At 48.9% G+C, this 22,881-nt stretch overlaps 2 protein-coding genes across 4 annotated transcripts in view; one reads left to right on the top strand and one right to left on the bottom strand.

Moving 5' to 3' along the window:
* The first annotated feature begins 4,619 nt into the window (after positions 1–4,619).
* DUSP4 (dual specificity phosphatase 4) lies at positions 4,620–9,926 on the top strand. The gene is made up of 4 exons (XM_030019754.1): positions 4,620–5,038; positions 7,836–7,972; positions 8,344–8,563; positions 8,802–9,926. Exons 1-4 carry the CDS (start codon positions 4,645–4,647, stop codon positions 9,185–9,187), a joined length of 1,137 nt encoding a protein of 378 aa, XP_029875614.1. The 5' UTR covers positions 4,620–4,644; the 3' UTR covers positions 9,188–9,926.
* Positions 9,927–10,096: 170 nt separating this feature from the next.
* Positions 10,097–22,881, bottom strand: part of TNKS (tankyrase) — a 146,904-nt gene continuing 134,119 nt past the window's right edge. For all 3 annotated transcript variants that reach the window (XM_030019717.1, XM_030019726.1, XM_041127669.1), the window contains 7 exons: positions 22,572–22,692; positions 21,847–21,944; positions 20,405–20,479; positions 19,091–19,196; positions 18,038–18,224; positions 17,133–17,289; positions 10,097–15,294 (listed from right to left, as the gene is read on the bottom strand). In XM_030019717.1, coding sequence (XP_029875577.1) covers positions 15,208–15,294; positions 17,133–17,289; positions 18,038–18,224; positions 19,091–19,196; positions 20,405–20,479; positions 21,847–21,944; positions 22,572–22,692 — 831 coding nt within the window. In that variant the 3' untranslated portion in view covers positions 10,097–15,207. The remainder of the gene's footprint in view (positions 15,295–17,132; positions 17,290–18,037; positions 18,225–19,090; positions 19,197–20,404; positions 20,480–21,846; positions 21,945–22,571; positions 22,693–22,881) is intronic.

Genomic DNA, 22,881 nt, shown 5'->3' with positions numbered 1-22,881 from the left:
TTGTCCTTCTTGAGATAAAATCTGTAGGGCAGTTCACTGGAGTGGGGATTATAAATGGAGGCTTCAGCAGAGAGCGGAGAAAGCAGACCTGGCAAAGCTCCTAGCATTTTTCATGTGCTGTCAGAGGCTTTCAGGCTGGTGTGCGGGGCTTTGGGGTTTGAGGCAACAAAGATTGTGGCGGGGTTCAAGCGCGCACTGCAGCTACTTGCAGCCTGGGGTGAAGGAGCAGGGATGGGAAAGGAGGCATGCTTTGGCCCAGCCTGGGTCAACTCCCCTCCCCTGCCTCCATCGCACCCTGCACCAAGCACAGCGCTGCTGAAAAGCCCCGAGAGATCCTCTGATGAAATCGAGTTGTGGATGAGCTACTCTGTTGACAGCCCACCAAGAGCTGCATTTTATCTGGATGCCTTGGAGGACAGGGCGATGATTTGGGACGCGCTTGCTGAAATCTGCTGTTGTGGCCCTGGGTTTAAAATAAAAGCACGTCTGGGGCACTGTGAAGCTTAGCCATGAGAAGCCAGCGCAGGAGGGATGCAGATGTGTCCGAATCGCTGCCTGCGCTCAGGTACTTCCTTCATTCCCAGGGTGTCCCATGCTCGGCAAGGCACTGCCCTGGAGTTCAGGTTGCTCACATGCTTTTGCAGCTGAGGGGTTGGAAAGCACTGGAAATGAACATTTTCCCCTCCCCCACCTTCTCAGCCAACCTTGCATAATTTTCCCTTTAGCCTCCCTAGACAGGTTCGTTACAATTCCCCGCTATTAATATGCAAATATGCCCTAGAGGAAAAGAGAGCCTGAATTTATTAACATGAATCTGTTAACTCTTTCACTGCTGTACGGCCTTTGCAGACAAGAGGATGCTTTCCCCAGCCTGGAAAGCTGTGAGAAAGAGAGATGCCGTGAAAGGACCACCGTAAGGTACTGTGTGAGGACAAAAGGGAGCAATGACCCCGCAGCACTCCGGGAAGGCCAGGTTTTGCGGGTAAGCGCAGACTTGCAAGTTGTTGAGACCTTGATTCTGCCTTTCATTTCTGCCAAAGGCTTCCTGCACATGCCAGGGCAAATCACGCAGCCCTTTGGCTAACTGCTGGGAGCTGCTGGGGGAAGGTGGCAGCATCTTTAACGCTGCAACCTCTGCCACGTGCTGAGAGCAGCGGGGATACAGCTCTGTGCTTCATCCGTCTGCAGCCGTACGGCTGGCTGACCAGGAGGACGGAGGGAATCAAGCTCTTGGGAAAACTCCAGCATAACAGAATCCTGGCCTGTGTTCCAGCCCAGGTGGCACATCTGCCGGGTAGCTGAGACCTGCGGTGTGACACAGCATGCCAGGACCCCACGTGTGCGTGCTGGGGCCAGGAGCCGGGGGGGAAGCAGAGCCAGGAGAGCCTGGAGGAGCCCAGAGGGCTCACTAAGCTCAGCAGTTTACCAGCTGCCCATAGCAGCCGTTGCCCACCCAGGGGGACTCATGCTTCAGCATTTCTCTGGGCAGGAAAAGCATTTTGATAGCCAAACAAATTGTTACCTATTGGCTGGCAAATTTACAGCCTGGCTCTAACTTGGTTTTCGCTGCCACAGTGAGATGAGGTGTAAATTCCTCTTCCTTAATTCAAGGTACATATTGACATTTAATCATCCAAATGTGCGCCTCCTTTGACAATTCATTTCCCTCCAGCCTCCTGCCACAATTGCCTCTTCTGGCCAGAGCCCTGTAAAAGACAATTCTTTGACTCTATTGCAAAGGAAATGAATGTCTCTTGCTCTCTCTCTTTTCTTTTGGTTGTTTGTTTTCCAGCAGGATGTATTTCAGTTTGCGCCATACGGCTGCTGTTTGACAGGAATATTCGCTTTCACGCTTCTCCAGGTTTGCAAAGTCAGGACATGAAGCCGTATGGCCTTCTCCCATCCCTCCCCCTTTCCCCAGTCCTTTCCACCCCCCACCCCCCGCCCCTCCACCCCAGGTAACTGTGTTGTTTCTTTTGCCTTGTGGCTTCTGCTTTGCAAGCATTTCTGGTGGCTCTTGGTTGTCCCATCGTAACACCTCCAAAGTTAACTAGATTTCCTTTTGAGCTAACTGTGGTGAGGGAGATACCCATTTTCCTCCAAGTGTGGATCCTGACTTGGTCCGATTTGGGCACTCTCACCTTCCTTCGGGTTCAGTTTCTCCACTGCCAGCTGCCTGTGAGCCATCACCCCCACCACAGCATCAGCTCCAGACACGATCAGCCGGGAGCACAGCCGTGAGAACAGCTGGTATGGGTGCGCAATGGCAGTTCCAGCAGCCTGGCTGGGTGCAGTTTATGTTTCGGGAAGAAAGAGCCAAGAACCTGCCACCTCCACACAGACAGCAGGAAGGCACGCACAATGGGGAGAGGAGGGTTCAGGCACATGGAAACACTTGGAAATCACCGTCAGATGCACATGCACACACATCCATCCATGCTCCATCCTGAAATAATGTCCTCCGTCAATGCTCATGCAAACATCCAGGGAGAGAGCTGCCCAAATCCCCCCTCCTGCACCCATGCCAATGTTGCCTTCCTCTCCTGCCTCAGACCAGTTTGGCCCAGTCACATGCTGGACCAGAAAGGGAAAAATTAGGATGTCAGGCCCTGCCTCCAGGGACATATGCTCCGTGCCCTTGGTCATTCAATTTTTGGTGTAAAAGCTGGAGCGAGCAGTGCAGAAGGCTTTGAAGACAGCAGCCTAGCTCATCACATGGTAGTGGCCAACATCCCTTGGCCAAGCGGAGCACAGAAAACAGCATATTTTGGCATCAGCTCTTGAGTAAAACTTCCTAAGATATTTTTGACGGTCCAACTTGAATTCAAGTCATGTTGCTACGAGAGCATAATTTTCAATTAGTTTGAAATCAGATTCTCCATTTGAGTTTTTTGGTCTCTGACAGCATTCTCTAAAGGAAGAAAGCATGTCGCTGGCCAGCCAGAGTCTGCTTTACTTCCGTAGAAATAGGTTTCTTCTTTCCTTGTGTCTGATGCAGGTTGGAACGGGAGAAAACTAGCCTTCCACCCCTGTTGTATTAGGCAACAGGCTCAAATACATTCCCGGAGTGGGGTGTATTACAGAAATGGCAGCCACGTTTCCCCCGTAGCTAATTTGATTCGGCTTGGCTGGCGAAGGGTTGGCACAGCACACAAAAGCCGGGGTACAAAGATCGCGCTGACGCAGGTGGAGGGGAGAATCGGGCAGCGGTCGGAGAGCAGAGCGTGAGGGAGAGGCGGCAGCGGTACGCAGGAGTGTCACCAGCTGTAGGCCTCGAACGTGCGTGGTAGGCTGGATGCCTCCCAGGCAGGCACGCACAGCGAGGTGTCACCCTGCCTTGTCCAAATAAACAGCTACTGGGCATGCAGGGGAGGGCAAGTCAAACTGCCTGTCCAAATGCTGCCCTCTGTGGAAAGTCGTGACCGGGGCAGATGGGCTGGGGTAAACGTCGGGCCCTTAACCTTACACCACGGCCACATCCGCGTCGGGCTAGCGGAGCGCCTTCAGGCCTCCAAAGCGGACTGACCTGGGACTGGCCAGCGTCTGTTTGAAGGAAATGCCCTGAGCACGGTTGCTGGTGTTGGGGTTTGCGGCACTGCTTTAGTTTGAAAGCAGCCCAAAAGGGGATGTCTGGATGAAATGGCTGCTTGGTGTTTAGGGGGCGGTTATGGGGAGACCCTCTTGGGGTCACTTCAGGGCTGTGAATTTGCTCCTTTGGCTTTTAGCCGAAAGTAGCGTTCCTCCACGTGAGGAGTCAAATCGGAGAGCCTTCCACGGGGCTGCTTCCCAGACAGGGTGCTGCGGTGTTTCCCAGGCTCCGCAGCTAATGAGCTGTCATTTTCTGACAGGGAAAACGTGGCGGTGGCAGGTACGGAGTCGGGGGGACCCCGCAGAGCTTTTAAAGCCCCCGGCCGCGGCAGCCAGTCCCCGGCCTCAGCGGGAGCCAAGGGACAAAGAGGGAAAGAGGAGCGCGTGCACGCTTGTGCGCCGGGCGGTGTGTGCGCGCGCGTGCGTGTGCGCGTGCCCGCGTGTGCGCCAAGCGGGGGGGGGGGGGCGACGACGACGGTGTTCACGCGCGTGTGCCCGGCGGTGCCTGGACGTGCGTGGGTACCGGTGGGCACGCACGTGTGCCCTGCAGCGCGCGTGACCTGGAGGGGGTCCCGGCGGGGGCGAGTGACACGGCGGGCGGGCAGGGCGCCCGAGGGGAGGGCCGCCCCGTGCCCCGCGGTGACACCGGCGCGGCGCGGCGCGGCGCCGCCCGCCCGCCGCTCTCTTTTCCCATTCACAAACCGAGGAGAACATGGCCGGCCGGCTGGCGGAGAGGCCGGGTTTCTTTTTTTTTTTTTTTTTTTTTTTTTTTTTTTGTGAATGGAGGCGGTGACGTCGCCCGCGCCCGCCCGCCGCCTTCCGTCCATTCATGCGGCCCCGGCGCGGGATGAATGGGCGGGGCGGGGCGGGGGGCGGGGGCGCGCGCCGGCCGCCGCCGGGTAGTAAAGGCTCCGCCGCGCGCGCGGGGGTGCGCGAGCGGCACCGGCACCGGCAGCGGCGCCGGCAGCGGGCGCAGGGCCGTGTGTGTGTGTGTGTCCCCCCTCCCCGCCGCCGCTGCCGCTGCCGTCGTCCCCCCTCCCCTCCCCCTTTCCCGCCATGGTGGCCACCGAGGGTCTGCGGGAGATGGAGGGCAGCGCGCTGCGGCGCCTGGTGTGCCGCGACGAGGCCGGCCCCGGCGGCCCCGGGCGGTGCCTGCTGCTGGACTGCCGCCCCTTCCTGGCGCACAGCGCCGGCCACATCCGCGGGGCGCTCAACGTGCGCTGCAACACGATCGTGCGGCGGCGGGCCAAGGGGGCCGTCAGCCTGGAGCAGATCCTGCCGGCCGAGGGCGAGGTGCGGGCGCGGCTGCGCGCGGGGCTGTACGCCGCCGTCGTGGTGTACGACGAGCGCAGCCCGCGCGCCGAGGCCCTGCGCGAGGACAGCACCGTGGCGCTGGTGGTGCGCGCGCTCCGCCGCGACACGGCGCGCGCCGACATCCGCCTCCTGGCAGGTACCGCCGGGGGGGGGGAGGGGAAGGGGAAGGGGAGGGGGGGGGCCGGGGGCGCGTGCTGGCTGTGGCTCTTGGGGGGGGTCCCCGGTCCCGCTCTTCCTCGCCCCGGCTGTCCCGCCAGAAGTTGGGAGGCGGCGGCGGGGGAGCGCGGGTGCTGCGTTCGGGGGGGCGCAGCCGGCGGGGCGGTGGGGTCCTGGGACGGTCGGCGGCGAGGGCATCCCTCCGCCCCACGCGTGGGTGGCCCGAGAGAGACGCGCTCTGAGCCGCCTCACGCCGAGCGGGCCCCGTGCCTCTGCCCGGCACCCGGGCGGCAAAGGCGCAAACCCGGAGGGAAGCGGGGATGTGTGTGTGGGGGGGTGTGGGTGTGGGTGTGTGTGTGGGGGGTGTGTTTCCCCCCTTCGTTTGAGTTCATCCCCGGCCCCCCGGCGCAGAGGAGGTGTTTGTGCAGGACCAAATCGCTGGTGTCAGGCCGGCGTCCCTCTGCAGCGGGCAGGGACCCCCGGGATGCCGCCGTCCCCCCTTCGCGACCAGAGCAGGGATCGGGGCTTTCCCCCCCCCGCGCCGTGCTCGCGGCAGCGTCGGCGCGTATTAAATGAGATGCCGTGAGCAGTTGGAGCTGCCGGTCCTGAGAATTGCCGTGAGATGATTTAAGGGAGGGGGACGCTCAGCTGGGGCGCCTGGATGAGCTCTGTGGGGTCTTGTCTTTTTTTTGTTTACAGCCTGAGAGTTAATTTATTCCTCGGTTTACTTACAGCAGGGGTGAGGATGCTTATGCAGAGTAGCAAATCCATTAAGAGGCTTGATAGATGGAGGAGCCGGCGCTTCTGTTGTACTATATACAGTAAAAACAGCAGGAGCTGTTCCAAGGATGCGATACGATGCGCTGCTGCGGGAGCGCCTGCACAGCAAGGGCTCGCTCAGGAGCACGCTTCTGGGTCCTTCGCCACGAGCCGTCGTGGTGCTGGGAGCCGCACGTGTGGCACGAAACGCTGCTGTGCTTCAAAAGTGGCCTTCGTCAGCTGAGGGCTTCTGGGGCCCCTGTGGCTCTTGCGGGACCCGTGCTAACCCAGCCCGGTGCCCGTCCAAATGCAAATTTATTGGGTGCAGACCCGGATCTGTCTGGTGCAGATCAGGCTGCTGCCAGGTTCCCTGTCAAACAGGCCGGCTGGCTGTCGCATGGCGATGGGCACCTGCGCAGCGTGGTGCCTGTGCCGGGCAGGGCCTGTGCGCGCAGCCGGGAGCTGCACGGCACTGGATGGAGCCGCTGGATGTGGAGCTTGGCTGACGGGGCGTTAGATCTGATCAGGCACATTAAAGAGAAACATCTTTGACCGTTTGAAAGGGTCGCTTTGATTTTCCAAGGAGGGAGCCTGTGTCTGCACATCACCCTGGGCGGCTTCTCCCTCTCAGGATCCCACTGGAGTGGGATGTGGTAGATGCTGGGATTTTGGGATCAGACATCCTGAAGAAGTCTAACAGGGGCACTTGTTTCTGGGTGCTCCTCCAGATCGAACCAGTAGGACTGCAAAGGGATGTCAGACCCTGGAAACAGCAGCCTCGGCGAACTGTCCAGCTCATGTGGGCGGGACAATGCAAATTCAGTGATGCATATGCATGCTTCTGCTTTAAGGTACTAGAGCCCTTCCTTGCGCAGGGGGAGAAAACCATAAAGGACACTGGGATGCTGGCAACACCGGTCTCTAGCCGCCTAGGGAGTCCTGGGCTGCTTTGCTGGAGACGCTTGCATCCGCTGGTCTTCTGAACATCCCGCCTTGTTCAGGGCAGCCTCGGAGCTAAAGCTGGATAAGGAATACATGTCCCGCTGTGTGTACTCTGGCAAGCCCAAATCTGCAGGTGTAGGTCGTGTAGTTGGGGTGAGTCTGCAGGAGGTAGCCTGGGAGTCAGGGCTTGGTCCAGCTAGATTCCTGTGGTGATAGTAAAATACCTGATTTCTGTTAGTTTTTAAGGCTCAAGGTCAGACTCTACAAGGATGTGAGGGTTGTTGGTTTGGTTGGAATGAGAGACGGAAATCTCAACAGAAGAGTTTATCTGCAGCCAACACTGCAGTTTCCCTGTCCTGGGAAGCCGATGGGGTTTGCTCTTGTTTTACCTGCTGTTAGGAAGATCTGAGCTCACCTTTGCTTATCCCCCCGGCAGCAGGTCAAAGGAGCAAGCTGCTCTTTCACAGGGTGCTCACCTCCATGTTCAGCTTGCACCCATGTCCTTGAGAGGCAGTGGACACCTCTCTCTGGAGAGCAGCTTTGCTGTGGGGTTAGGGTAACTGTACCTGGCCAGTGCCAGCGCTTCCCCCCGCCTGTTGTTTTGGGAGCTCTGGGCTGAAGGGTCGGGCTGGAAAGTGGGAGACCTCCCCGTGCTTTGTGTCTGGGAAAGCTGGGAACTGAACTATCTTTGGCCTGGGGGCAGCTTTTCCCGTTAAAGTCAGAGGATGCTGGCAACAAATCCTCTCTCCATCATCTTAGAGAGCAACCTTGCCCTCGGTCTGGGGTTTTGGCTGGTGGCGTGTAGGGGACTAAACCCTGGACCAGAGACTTCGGGCAGCCAAGAACATTGCAGAGGTCTTGGGGAGCTCTGGCTCCAAGGGAGTGGTGGGGCCTCCAGGATTCCCCCCGTTGCTGCCAGGAGCCTGGTTGCTCCTCCTGGGGCAGGAGACCACTCTCCATCGCTGTAGCATCATCTAGTGGTGAAGGGCACGGTGAGATGCGTCAGCTCCGGCTATGCTGTTCTGCAGCGCTGTGAACGTAGCCTGGGATAACACTTCGTGCCTCTCTTCTTGCAGGGGGTTACGAGCGTTTCTCCTCGGAGTACCCTGAATTCTGCGCAAAAACCAAGTCCCTGAGCAATGTGTCACCCCCCAGCAGCGCTGAGCCCCTGGATTTGGGCTGCAGTTCCTGTGGGACCCCTCTTCATGACCAGGTATGTCTAGAAGCCCAGTGCTCAGCTATTTTGACTGCTCCTTCCAGCATTGCAACCTGCTCCTGCTGGAGTCTCTCTGCTCTCCCTCAGCTGAGACCCGCAGAGCCGGAGCCCTGCTCCCTCTCCTCTCGTGGGAGAACATGGCAGTCCTCCTCATCCCAGGGTGTCTGTGCTCTTTGGGGAGCAGACAAGGCCAAATCCCATTAACCACACCTGCCCGTTCCTGAAAGGGATGAAGAGGGGTAGGGCTGAAATGGGTTAACAGCCCAGAAAGGCAGCCTCTGCTCAGGGCCTGCAAGCCATCTGGATGTGTGTCCTGCCCACTGCTGTCCCCTGGTCACCCCCGTGTCTGTTGTTTTCCTCTGTAACAGGGTGGCCCTGTGGAAATCCTTCCCTTCCTCTACCTTGGCAGCGCCTACCACGCTGCCCGGCGGGACATGCTTGATGCACTGGGCATCACAGCCCTGCTGAACGTCTCCTCAGACTGCCCCAACCACTTCGAGGGGCACTACCAGTACAAGTGTATCCCCGTGGAGGACAACCACAAAGCTGACATCAGCTCCTGGTTCATGGAGGCAATTGAATACATAGGTGAGTGCCTGCGCAGAGGAGCCGTGTCTGTGGGTGTTTCACTCGGTGGGGGCGGGGGGGGAGGTTCCTGCCTCAAAGACCTGGAGCCTTTGGCTCAGAGGGGACGGGGATCCAGCAGGGTCCAGGCCAGTTATTGCACTGGTGGGAGGGAGGTCAGCCACCACCTGCAGGTTTGGCAATGGGTTTGGCTTTGTTGGAAGGGCGTTGGTCTCACGTCTCATCCCCTGTTGCCCTCCAGACTCGGTGAAGGAGTGCTGTGGCCGGGTCCTAGTCCACTGCCAGGCTGGTATCTCCCGCTCAGCCACCATCTGCTTGGCTTACCTGATGATGAAGAAGCGTGTCAAGCTGGAGGAGGCCTTTGAGTTCGTCAAGCAGCGCCGGAGCATCATCTCCCCCAACTTCAGCTTCATGGGGCAGCTGCTGCAGTTTGAGTCGCAGGTGTTGGCCACCTCATGCGCAGTGGAAGCTGTCAGCCCCTCGGGGACACTGCGGGAGCGGGGCAAGGCCACCTCCACCCCCACCTCCCAGTTTGTCTTCAGCTTCCCCGTCTCTGTGGGTGTCCATGCCACCCCCAGCAGCCTCCCATACCTGCACAGCCCCATCACCACGTCGCCCAGCTGTTAGCTCAGGGGCTGGGGCCAGCCGGGCACATAGTGGCAGGCGCGGAGGGGGCAGGGGGGCATGGAACCCCATGATGTTAAGCAATAGTGCCGGACACTGCCATTCACCCTGGACTCAATGTCTTTTTCGTAGAGAAATTTCTTACCTCATCTTGGTTTTTTTGCTTTTTAATTTTATGTTTTGAAAGCACGGGAAATTGTAAAAGCCACAAACCCTGACATTTTCCAGGCTCTTTGGGGGAGGGAAAAAACAGTATACTGGGTTTCCTCAAGTGCCTGGTCTTCATCTCTTTCCGTCCCCATTTTATTGTGGGGTTTTCTAAACAAAAAAGACACACCTCCCCGTGTTTCTGCCCCTAGCTCATCTGGGTTGAAAAGGGAGCAATACCCTCCTTTTATTGTGCAGCAGTCTTCCCCCTTGCACAGACTGACATGGGTGTGTGTGGTGGGTGCTGCTTACCTGAGCCAGTTACACTGGGTGACATGCAGAGCTGCAGGCAGGGCCTTGGGGCAAGCAGGAGTGGTGGTGGCACAGGGCTGCCTGCAGTCAGCCTCACCCCTGCCAGCGCCTGGGGAGGCGATGCTGCAGCTTTTGGTCCAAGCCTAGAAAATGCCTCATCTTCACTTCAACCCACCTGGAGCCTTATTTCCCACCCTGCCTCTCTCCTTCCCCCCCGTCCAATCCAACACACAAGATGCCTGTGTGGCTGATGTACATATGTATGGTTTTGTTCCTTTTTTTTTTTTTTTTTTTTAAGAAATTAACTTTTTATTTATTGCCCGAGAAAGGGAGAAAACAAATTGTTTGGAGAAAATAAAAATAAAACCGTTTTCAACAGTTGTGGCTGGCGCAGGTTTGTCCTAAGACCAAGACAGAATAGCAGTTTGTGCAAACACTCAGCTTTCAGAGAGCAACTGTTAAAAATGTATTTATTGAATTTTAAACTATTACAAGTATTGCAGATCAGACATTTAGCCAAGCACATTTATAGATCAAACTCGGTTGTTACAGAGATGTTACCTAAAGTCCACCATGTAGGTAGGCTGAGAACCTGCCCATCGTCGTCTTTGAGAGAGAGGGTAAAGGAGGAAATAAATAAATGATATCCCAGCTCCAGGTAATTGGCAACCAAGAGAGGAAACATACAGGGCTAGTTATGAAAACAAGTTATACAAAAAAAGGTCTAAAAACTCAACCCCCAGGTACACTGCCATTTGGGTTGGCAGAGAAAGCAATTAGGAATGAAGGTACACAAGCTTGCAGGACTGCGGCACAGAAAAATCCCCATTTCAGTTTCCAAAGCTGAAGCAAGTTCTGCAGATGTTAAGAAGAAAGTGTCAAAATTACCTTGTAATACAGAGACTCTAATCAAACTACCTTAGTAATGAATGGAACCAACACTAGAACTTGCCACCAACAGGTTCAGCAAGAGAGATACATCAAAACCAGTCAGATAATATGATCTGACAGGCCTATGTGTTAGTGTAATGGGAAATGCAGCTGTTTCTTGCGTTCCCTACTGATTCATGGGCTCATTCACCTTGCTTCAGAAGTCTTAACACGCATATGCTGTCCCCTGATCCTCAAGGTTTCATATCTACTATGTGTTAAGAGAGGTAGGAACACTACCGCTCCCTCTCTGCGCGCGTCCTGCCTCTCTCTGAAAGATCAGGAGAGCGTGCTCTGGACTGTGCCAAAGCCACCACCTCTGATCATCAGTGGATTCAAGGCTATAGAGGTTCACAGGCCACTCGCAACCTGTGGCTAGAACTGAATCTCTACTTTCCCATGTCTTCCCCAGCAAGGCTGCAGCATGGCTTAAAATGACTGAAGCATGCATTAGATGCAACTCCTTTTAGATTTCTGAGCCAGATTTTCTGTGGCAAAGCAGCATGGAAAGGGAGAAATCCCATTAAAAATAAATTCACGCATTTCCTGACCTTCAGCTGCTGAGAATGATTAGCAATGTTCAAATGAATCTGTTTCGTGGTTGGCCCGTTCCTTTTACCTATCTTTCGAAAAAATCTGTTGTGGGCAATTTCTGTTAACAGTCCCATGTGGAAATTCTAGGTAGTGCATGTACTGTGCAGGAGCTCTGACTTCACTGCAGGGATGCAGGAGGGTTTTTTGAGATTTGCCACTGTCTGTCTAAGTAGTTCCCACAGGCCACGCAGTGGCACGATATGTTAGCATCCCTCAGTGCTTCACACGTTCACAGGGAGCAGACGTCTCCTCTAACCTACAACAGTAGGATCAGCTGCCTTCCAGAGCCAAGGAAGCACCCTTCTCCAGAAGCTACTCAGTCTCATTCATACCACACGCCTCTTCTCTGTCTGCTGCCCACTGAAGCCAGCAGTGCAGAATATTTTGGGGGCTTTCTTTTTGCTTCAGTGTAGAATTTTGTTTTGGGGTATTCCGTTATCAACAAGCAAAGTGTAAAAGTTTGCAGGCAAAATAAATTCCAGCTGCATAATGCAGTGGGATTCAATTGCATCACATACAAACATTCAAAACAGAGGTTAGAAAACACATTGCTCATTCCTTGGACTACAGACCCATAGTGACTGCAAAATGGTGGAACTAGTACAAGAGGTTTGTAACAGTCTCCATGGAGCTGGGATCAAAATAGACCGGCAGATAAAAATAAGGATGAGAAAATAAGATACACCTTCTTAAGGTACTGTACTCTCTGCTTTTAATTCTAACATAAGTTTTGTTGACAGCATTCAGACTGCAATGTCACTCTGCACCAGGTACCCAATTCATCTGTCTCATGGAAACAATTTCAGCAACGGAGAGCAGAACCATCCCTTCTTTGCTACGTGGTGAAGTTTCTTTCTGTTTTGCCTATTAAGGTCCTGTTGCAAACTGCACAGACATTTCAAAATGCTGCCTCAAAGGGACACGGAAAAAAAATCAACAGGCCTGAAAGACAACTGTCCCTTTCCCCAGCAGACACCACGTTCTGTCCCAGTAGGAATAGCTCTTTCTGGAGCCAGCGAGAGGTGCCCAGGCTCCCAAGCCCATGCGATGTCTTAGCCCAGTGTGTTCTTGCATCCTCAGCTCCTACCATGCCTCCATCGGTGACCCTATGCTGCAAATGAGCATCCCGTTATCAGGGGGACTGCCCTTCTCAGGAAGTCGAAAAACTTCTTCATTTCTCAGGAGGCAGCAGCTGCCTGGTTATGGGGGCGTGCTATTTTTAAGGTCCCGTTCTCTAGAATTCAGAGGCATCAAGTTAACTCCCTCAGCTAAAGCAGCAGCATCTGTACCGTAACAACCTGCTAAACGCTGCTCTGCCACCAAAACCACGACCAGCTTTTTCATGGGCAACTTCCATATCGATGGGCAGATCCTCACTTTGTTTTAAACTGTAAGAGGAGCTACAACAACATACGCCAGGAGAGGCAGATGCTACTTCTGCACGGGTTTCTACGACACACGCACGCATTATCAGGCCTGGGTATTCCTCTGTGTCTGGCCACAAATGGATATGAGATCACGCCATTACGAGACAAAAACCACTGCAAAATGACTTCCTCACACAGCACCTTTACTCTGCACAGAACATCAGATACGTTAACACTGGCAGTTCAAAGATACTGGACAGTATTTTTATCCTCTAGAAGTTCAAGGCTGCAGAAGAAATCCAGACTAGCCATTAGTTCAATCAGCACACAGGAAACAACAAGCAAGAACAGAATCTGGTGTGGGCTTCATGGGGTTTTTGTTTTTAGGTTTGTTTTTGTTTTTGTTTTTGAAAGATGTAAAGCTTTTAACTTCCACACCCACATGAACCATTTTGCTCACCTAAGCAGCACAACTGTTTTACCATTTAAAACTATGTCTAACTGGGGATGGTGAGCAACACTCACTCTCAACACTATCTGAAACCCTAGTGTAGGTAGGCACATCCCCCCACTCCATTATTAACTAAGTTAAAAACAAACCCCAAACTTAAATGATGAATACAAAGCTTCAAAGCCTAGTGGTGATCTTTGCAATCCTAACACTATAAACAAGTAGCCAAAATACAAGCACCCAATTTTATCAATGAAATTTGATTAAAAGGACAACTAGGCTAGAGCCTGGCTTGGACTTCAAAGCTACATATTTAATCAGGTCACAAAATGAAGCGAGAACCATATATCCACTGCCAGCTCAAGAAAAATAAAACCCAAAGTTCAAGATCTGTTGGAGTATTGCTATTTCTAACGTTTTCTTTAGAGATATTACAAACAGATGATGTGCAGGTAGCCAGATTGCATCAAATGACTGATTTTTACAGTGGGTGAAATTCCTCTGCGAGGATTGCTTCAACATTAATGTCTTAATGTTAAAAATGAAAATTTTGTGTCTTAATGCTGAAAGTGAAAAGCTCTTCAGGTTTAAGTTTGTTTTATCCAAACATGTCAGCAAAATCCCACTTATGGGGAGCACAAATATTTTTTTATAAACTAAAAGCACACTATTCTGTCATTTCCTTGCTTTAAGGGTGATAAAGCCTGAATGCATAAACTGGATCATCAGATACTAAATAGTGCTGGTTGATAGGGAAATGTACAGCGTGTTGTGTTCAAAATAACATTTTTTTTTCTCCAGTCGTTACATGCTCAACACTGAAGCACATCTCCTGGTGTTGCTTGTTAAGAAAAAAATTAACACAGCTTGATTTTCAACCTTCTCTGAAGCTGTAAAAACAACACAAAAAAGAAATCGGTTTCTACTTTTGTTAAATGCATATCCTCCATGAGGGGGACTTTTGAAATTGTCTGATGCTGTGCTATGCAATGCTTAAAAATAACTTTCTCCTACCCAGTGAAATAAACCTGGGACCTTGCAGGGAAGGGGATTAGAGTAAATAAATCCTAGCTTTGTTCTCTGGTATACCTGCAAACAATCCACTTGCCAACTGATGTTTTAAAAGCTCATTCTCATAAAAATGTAAAATCGATATTCAAAAAAATTACTGGTTTTGTAAATCCCTTAAGCTCTTCAACTGTGATGTCACACACAAAGATATGACATGAAACAGCTATAATACACTCTCCCTTACCGGTATGAAACCCATTTACCGGGTCTTATATTAGAGGGACATGAACCAGATATGCCCTCATGTATGCAATCTTCTGACTTTTCACCTGCTATCTTCCAGCAAAACCATACGCCACTGTAACTGGAGAACATTTCACAAACTGCATGTACTTAATAAGGAGCCTTATAAAACGTTCTCTTAGAGATGCCAGCAGAGGGCATTGACCTGCTCTATGAAGTTTTTCCAAGCACAAGAGCTGGTTTACCCTTGCAAACACTTCCTAGGGCTTCCCCCAGAAAACTCAGACAAAGCAGCAAACCGACTCAATTTGTTTCCACTCTAAAGTTACACTCACTCATATTATCGTTTGCTCAGAGGTGTGCAAAAAAACCCCCTATATTGAAGAACTGGACCTAGCCCCTTCTCAGATGAAATTCATATTGCATTGTTAATGATTTCAGTCAAATCGACTTTGTGCAAAATATCTTTAAGAAGGTTCCGGCTCAACTTCAGAATACAAAAGGAAAATAAATAGTTGACTAGGATCTCTTGAAAACATAAAATGAATGGTGTGTACTGAAAAGAAAATTACGGGCTTAATGCAATTTATCTGCAAATAAAATAACGAGAATAGTAGTGTCTGAAATTTTAACATGTGAGATGGCACTAATAAAGATTTCTGTTTGCACAATAATGTTCCCAAAGTCTAGATCAAAACCCCATTATTTTATACACAGTAACTGCAGAGACTAGGAGCCTGAGATATGTTATTAAAAGGCAGTCCCTTGTAAACTTTCCTCAAAAGGAACAGTAGCAGTTGAGTATGCAAGAGTTACTCATATTGTATTCATCAAGACAGCAATGCTTTACAAAAGACATACAGCTTACTTCCATGTTGTTAAGGATTTTATATGATACTGATTTTCTGAAACACGTATCCATCCAGTCCAAGATTGAAGTCACATCCTTCTTCACTGCTCTGTAGCTACTAGGTCTTTTGCTCTGCTGCTGTTGCTGTCTGTGAGGGAGCCTCTGGTTTCACAATCTGGTATGTAATGAGATATTCTGGGTATGCCTGAAAGTTAAGTCAAGAAAAAAACAACACTGCTTTATGCAAGGGTATACTCAGCAAGTTCTCATTTTGGATTTCACTAAACAGTGATCAGGAAGCACAGTGCAAGAATCAGCTCTATGCAGAGTGCAAAAGAAAAAGGGAGATTTCAAACCTAGCCAGCACTAAGTGGGAACTGCTTGATGTAGTTAATACCTTCGTTAATACACTGGTAGAAAGAAAGATGTTTCTTCCATGCAGACACTGCCAGAAAACGTGTGTGCAACAGGAATTCACAGAGTTACTCTCCTTGTTAGCTAATCCTATGGATCAGTCAGTGCCTGTAAGTTATTAAAAAATCTCAGATGACCGCTGTAGTCTGACCCTAAAATGCTCACTGACTTGCCACGTGACCTGCAAACACCTTCACTGGCAGTAAAATACTTAGCACACCCAAAGCACGTAACCCAGGTGTCTGCCCAGTGTTTTCTCAAGACAGTTGGTAGGAGGTTCAGTCCCAGAAGAAAGCTAAAGTTGCTGGAGGGCAGGGCCCCAGAGGCACCTAGACAGGTGAGACCAGGCCAACAGAAGCCTCATGAAATCCAGTAAGGGCAAATGCACCTGGGATGAACGAATTCCTTGTAACATTGCAGGATGGGAAGCAGCTCTGCTGAAAGGTGCTGGGGTCCCTTGGGTGACAGCAAGCTAAACCAGAATCAACAGTGTGTCCTGGCAGCAATAAATGCTACCAGCATCCTGTGGTACATCAACAACAGTGTAGCCAGTCAACTGAGTGTAGCGATGATTGCCCTTTATTCAGTACTCACTAGACCATATCTAGACCACTGCATACAACTTTTGGGCCCTCCAATACAAGAAAGATGGCAACAAGCTGGAGCCAAGTTTGGTGAAGGACCAGTAAGATAGTCAGGGGGAGAGAGCACAGGATAAACAAGAAGGGGCTGAGGGAGATGGGCTTATTCAGTTCAGAAAAGGGAAGGCTTTGTGGGATCTCATAGCAATCTTCCATCACATATGGAAAGGCTACTGAGAAAACAGAGCCAGATTCTTTTCTGCACTGTGCAGCAGGAGAATGAGATTCATAAAACAGGGGAGGTTTCTATTGGATACAAAGAACATGTTTTTTGCTCTGAGGATAATTAAACAAAGGAACAAGCTACTGAGAGAGGCTGTGAAACACCATTCTCCAAGGCCTTCAAGACATGCCTGGTCAAAGAAAGCCCTCAGGAATCTGGTCTGAACACAGCATGAACAAGACGCTGGCCTAGGTGACCTCCCCAAGGTTCCTTCCAACCTGAACTTATTATATAATCTTGGAGTCTGGATCCAGAGTAGTAAGCAAACCACTTTTCTAGAATAACTGTCTAGCTGAGTTATTCAGATTAAAAATCACCTCCTGAAGATTGTTGTGCTACCTCAGTTGCCATTTAAGGGTAGTCTCTGGCAGACAGGGACACTGTCACTACTTGGAATCTACAGATAAAAAGCCCAGAATCCGCATTATCAAGGGTGAGAAATGCATATTCTTGTTACTGCAGTAATGCCAGTAAAATGCAATGGGAGAACCAGCGCCCCCCGAGAGAAACTACAACTCCTAACAGACTCCAGCAGTGCTGCACAGGGGGAATTAGGCAATTCTGCATGGTGTAAATCAGAGCAGCTCAGTGGAAAGGAGTAGCATTTGCTGGCTTGATGCAGTTCACTGTTTACTTCCACATTTAAATGAAAAAAATGTAATCAACCAGGTTATCACAGCACATTTGGTATGGAAACCAGTCACATCCCCTCTCCAGCTCCAAGCTCTGCCCTTCCATAAACCCAGTCCTTGCTAACCTACATACCTGTTCTCCTCTATAGATAACATATTCAGCGTAGGCAAGTCCATTCACGCTTGGCCGGCCAATAACAGAATGGTGCCCTGGAGGGGCATGAGCCATTTTCATTGTGCTGAACTGAAGAAAGGATTTTCCAAGGGTCACTCTACAGAAGAGCATTTGTCTGAAAGGAAAAAAGAAAATGTAATTGTAAAATATCTTACCAGGAGTTGCATGCTTCCAGAATGATTTCAGACTTTTGAGTTTGTTACACTTAATTTCTCAAGGGTTGTTCGAGAAACATTTTTAGAAACCAGTTCTAAGGCTGTATAAAACCCGTCACAAAAAAATCTTTCTTGACATGCAGAAGGGAAAACACACATTTTGTTTAGCCTTCACATGGAGACCTGTTCATTTTATATAAAGCTGTTGAAAGAACCTGAAACTCTTTGTGTTCCTACCAGCAGGGTACAGACAGGTGTCAAAGTGCGAAAAGCACATTGATCTACTCCAGTACAAAACAAAGCTGTGATTAAGTACTGTTCACTACCTCCAAAATTATCTGATCCATAGTACAACACTGTACTGCTGACCACCACTTTGCACTGCAGTTTTGTTCTGAGAGTGCCTGGAGTTTAATTGCTATTTTCTCCTGACTCTTCATTTTCAAACTTGCTGTTACAAGCCTCTTTCCTGAGCCACAATTCCCTTTGATTTATACTCACTGTATGCTTAGATGTAATTTTTGACCTTTCTGTGGGACTTGCTGCATTTATATCCGTTTTTGTTCAGCCTTGACGTATGGAAAGCTGCATTTTTCCTGCCATGACCGAGCTCAAGTGGCTATTCTTTCCCTGCAATTCATCCTGTGCTGGGATTGTAAAAACTAGGACAGCCAGAAGTACATACATGGAATACTGCTGGACTCATACCTGTGGCAAATATAACAGGATCTGTCTTTGTGTGTGGGACAGCCTGTTCCTCCTCCTATCCCATAAACATATTGGTTGCTTTTTGAGGAGTTCTCGGCAAAGTAAATTCCAGCTCCAAACATTCCTCCAATGTATGCATGCCTTTCATCAAATCCTTTGTGAATGATAGCATTAATAAAAGGAGACCCTAGGACAGAATGACATGAAATGATGTGTTATCATACATACTTGTTAAGCGCTATAGTAATACAGGAGTCTATTTCAAGAGGAGCTTGTCTGCCTCAAATAGACCACTAAGCACCAGAAAGCATGCTCAGTCAGCTGGAAGGGGGCGATACCCAGCAGGATGCAGTGATGTGTGGGTTTTATCATTATATACCAAGATCCCACGTGTGACTCATATTTCTTACTCATTTCACAGATCTCATTAAATGGCTTTCCCCCCACTCACATTTCAGCACAATTTATCTTGTCAGTGCACACCTTCTCCAGCAGTCAGTACTGGCTAAGATGGGGCAAGAGGTCAGGACAATCATACCCAAAACCAATTTCCTACGCAGAATCATAGAATGATCTAGGGCAGGAGGACCCTCAGGCAACTGTCATTTGTAGGCACTTCTGGATGCTTCTAGAAAACATGTTGCTGAGACTCATGGTTGGCTTTGATTCCTTTCCCTCACGGTTGCCTGAAGTGCCAGGGTAAAATGCTTTTACCGTGTGCTGCTCCCCTCTTTTAGAAGATACTCTGTCTTTCTCACAGTAATGTAACATCCTCCCAACTGCTTTACTGGAAATGACTTAGATATGGCTTAGCAAACCCACTTTTTTTTCTTTTTTTTTTTTGAAAATGTAGTTTTTATCTAGTGTAGTTTCAGACTGCAGTAACCACACAGACTAACTCCACCACCCCCACACCCCTGCATTTCTAGTGCAGAAATACAATTACCATACAGGATGGTGACACAGCAACATTAACATTGCCTGTGGATCCTTTTAAGTTTTGGGTTTTTTTCTGTAATTATCAGTACATACAAATAGAAATCACTTCCTTACCATGAAACAACATGCGTTCATTATGATGATTATGATTCTCCTCTGAGACCTCCTTCTGCCTGTGACAGAATCTCTCCCGCAACTTCTTGTTCACGACCTTTTGAATCTGCAGTGGTACAACAGGTCCAACCATGCTTCAGTTGGAATTGAAATGTAATATAGTTTCACAGAATTTGCATAAATTTGACAGGGAAACTAAGAGTAAGACATATGAATGGTATAAAGAAACCCCATGGCTGTTCTGCATGCAAGGCCGAAGTCTTTCAAACAAGTCGGTAGCACACACTTGCAGATGGTTAAAACTATTGTGAAATTGCAGCCTAAGTTCTCTGGTTTAAGGAATACTTTCAGGCTTCTTCCCTCAGAGTTTGTAATACCACCAAGAACTACAAACTGCCTGAAACTCCTGCCCTCTCTGCTTTGACCTAAGTTGAACAATCTGGGCTAGCTTTTTGCAGTTTGCTGTCTGGTTTAGGTTCAATTTTTATGAAAAGAAACAACTTCTGAGGAAAGAAATTAGGAGATGTGCTGTTCAATCTATCTTAAGATATTGTTCCAGCCACATGCTCTAATACCATGGTGGTTTCTGTAAAGGACTTCACCTTTGGTTGGGAGTAGGATGGAAGCAGAGTTTGCTTCAGGACGTATGATCTACTGGGCCAAGTTGCAAAGGCTCTGCACAGGCTCACTTTTCAAACAGATATACAGCAGGGGTTTGCTGGAGCTCAGGAACAGAGTTCTGTTCCCTCCTCCCCCAAAAAAGGAACCAGAAAGTGTACTTTCCCTCAGAAAGACAACACTCCATTGTCTGATATGCCAGGGCTTGTAAAAGATATTTTTCTAGTTGGCAGGGGCAAAGGCGTCATCAAGATCCAAGGTAGCATAGGGAGTTAGAAACTTTTATTAAAGTCATGCTCATCCATTCCCCCTCTCCAAAATCTCCTTTGAAAATGCAAGAAAAGACTACACCAAGAAAAAAAAATAATCTGTGCTGCAAAGTCAAATACAGAAGTTATAGATCTCTGAAATTAAATCAGGCTGTGAAACCTAAGTCAGGCTCTTCACCACTTCTGTCTTCAATATCAGTTCTTCAGACTCCTTTAAGACCACAAGTGGATACTTCACCCTCATTCCATGCACAGAGTACAGGATCAGTCTAATTTTAGCATTTAGCACTTGCTTTAACTCTGCTCCTGAATATTATTTCAACAAAGAACTTTAAATATAAAAGGGTGATCCATTAAACCAATTCTGCCTGCTTGCGTAAGTACCAACTTATTTTACCACATAGAATTAAGAGGTTTTGAAACTTACCCTAATGACATTGTACCTGTTGAAGATCCCGCCAGCATTTCCACCATCTCGATGCTCCCGGATTGTGCTTTGCATCTACATAAATGAACAAAACTGAATGTTCAGCGCACAAAGCTTGCTAGCAAAGCAAAGCATTCATGCAATATCTCAGTATATCACTGGCAACAACAGACAATCTTGACTGAAAATTAATTAAAAGGTGTCAAAAACCCCCCAACTCAGTTTTAAACTGAGGTACACCCTTATTTCTCAGGCACCCAACGCACTATGCTGTTCCACAATAGAGAAGCTGGATGATGCAATTATCCAATCTTGTAACAAAAAACTACATAGGAAAAAGGAGACTAGTGGCACTTGCTATCAAAATTATACACAACTTGCTTTAGATTAGAAAAAAACTTTGAAAATGAATATACAAAAAAATCATTTTGAAGTAGTAACAAATGTGTTTCTAATGAGAACAGTTTGTATTTCTTAGTGACAGGAAACGCTTGCACTGTAAATTTTCCTATGTCATTAGCTGCCCCTGAGAATTTCAACAGTTTCATCATGTCTTTTCCAGAGGTATTTACAGCTACAGCAACAACATTTAGTAACAGCTCAAATAAATATCCCCATTTACTATAGCAGACAAGCAACCCTTCTGTCAGAAAAGTTTATACAAAAGATCTACACAAACTCCAGTTTACAGAGTTACTAATAAAAAATATTCCAGGCTCAGCTGGCAGCAATCCTGAATATCTAGACTTTTAAAGACTCCAAACACTTCTGTGCTACAGTGTAGGAACACAAATAGCAAATGCACAGTAAAATGGTGTTTCTTCCAAGCACAACTCTTCAGAAAGTCTCTTTTCTGTTATGATTTTTCTTTCAAAATGGTATCTGCTTGTAGTTTACTTAAATAAAAGAGCATGTGTGCGTGGGAGGCAAAATTACAGTCAACTCTCAATTATCCAAGAGCTGTTTATCTGGGTTACAGATTAACTAAGCCACTGAGACAAGAGAAAACAAACTGGTTCACATGCAGAAACAGCCTAAGCACAGAAAATGCCTACAGCCGTGCAAGGCCTTGATCCCTTGGTCTTCACTCACTGCCTTTGATTTTCACAGGTCCACCTATCTCCAGAAAGCTGTGGAAACCCTTGCTATGAGATGACATCCAAAACACAACAACAAAAAGGCAAAATTGGGATATAACACTAAGTGAGCAAACAGACCACTTATTAAAAAAAATTGGCAGGACACAGCAAAATAATTTCCATCATTGCTCTGTATAAAAAGACAAACGAAGAGCCCTAAGCTTCATGTCAGATCTATGCAATTCATACACCAAAACACATTTTATCACTTTCAACATGCGTTGCATGCTTTAGCTCTGAGGGGTTATAAGTGAAAAGAGAAATACACTGCCACTGGAGCATTAAGAAAGGTACTCGTAATACCTCCTCTTCTACGGACTGATACTCCTTATCGTCAGGAGCAAGGTCAAGGAGAATGGTGCCCTGACTCACACAGTGGAAAGTCAAATAAGGATTGGTGCCTGCAAAGAGAAGGAATTAAAGGAACAAATATCAACAGGAGAAAACAATACCAGCTCTATTTGTACCCATCATCATTATTCTTCTTAAATAACCCCAGTACAGCAGGAAATGCAAAATAAACACAAGACAAGCACAACCTTGAAAAGATAAAATGCTTTCGTTAGCAGCAGAGGCTTTAAAGGAGAGAAGGAAAATGCATGTGGGACATAATTGCATTTTATTGTTTCCACTTTCACCAGAAGCATCTGAGAAGTGTGGGGCAGCAAAAAACTCCATCAAGTCCACTCTTCAGGATACAACCGGCCTGTGGGTAGGTACATAGGGCAAATCAATCCAAAAGCTCCTGCCTGGGTGAAACAGAGTCCCCTGGAAACTGGCACAGCCTCCACAGCTGCCTCAGGGGTGTCCATTCTCTGGGGAGGCAAGTGATCACTCGGCCCTGTATGTCCTGAGTACATTCTTTACCTGTCACAACCCACCCAGCCACCAGGTCTGCCAGCAAGTACATTTTCATGACATCCGGATTCTTTCAAGCCCGGGTGACAATGCCTACACTTACAAAAGGTGACTTCTGGGAGCCTGTTGTATGCTATGCTTAGACTAACCAGTAAAAGCGTCATATTTACCTTGCTGCCCTCCTAGAAGTCTCTCCACACCTTTTATTAATTTGTGCCGGTGTCCATATGCATTGATCCCAATTTCTTTAAGCTCCTCATGCCCCATGTCTGCCAACACATCCAGGGTTATCTGGAAAGGTGAAAGACCACAAAAATCACTTGCCAAACCCGGCCCAATTCCCAAGGCTGAAGACCCATCAGCTCAGAAAGTGGCATGTATTCATGGTGCAACCAAGGGAGTATATATGTTTTATGTTTTGCTGCACTTCTAATTGCTGCCACCTTCTGGCAAGCCTCTCCCTACCACAGGACCTTACCC

The sequence above is a fragment of the Aquila chrysaetos genome, chromosome 1, assembly GCF_900496995.4.
Source record: "Aquila chrysaetos chrysaetos chromosome 1, bAquChr1.4, whole genome shotgun sequence".
Taxonomy (NCBI): domain Eukaryota; kingdom Metazoa; phylum Chordata; class Aves; order Accipitriformes; family Accipitridae; genus Aquila; species Aquila chrysaetos.
This window is presented reverse-complemented; position numbering and strand designations above follow the sequence as displayed.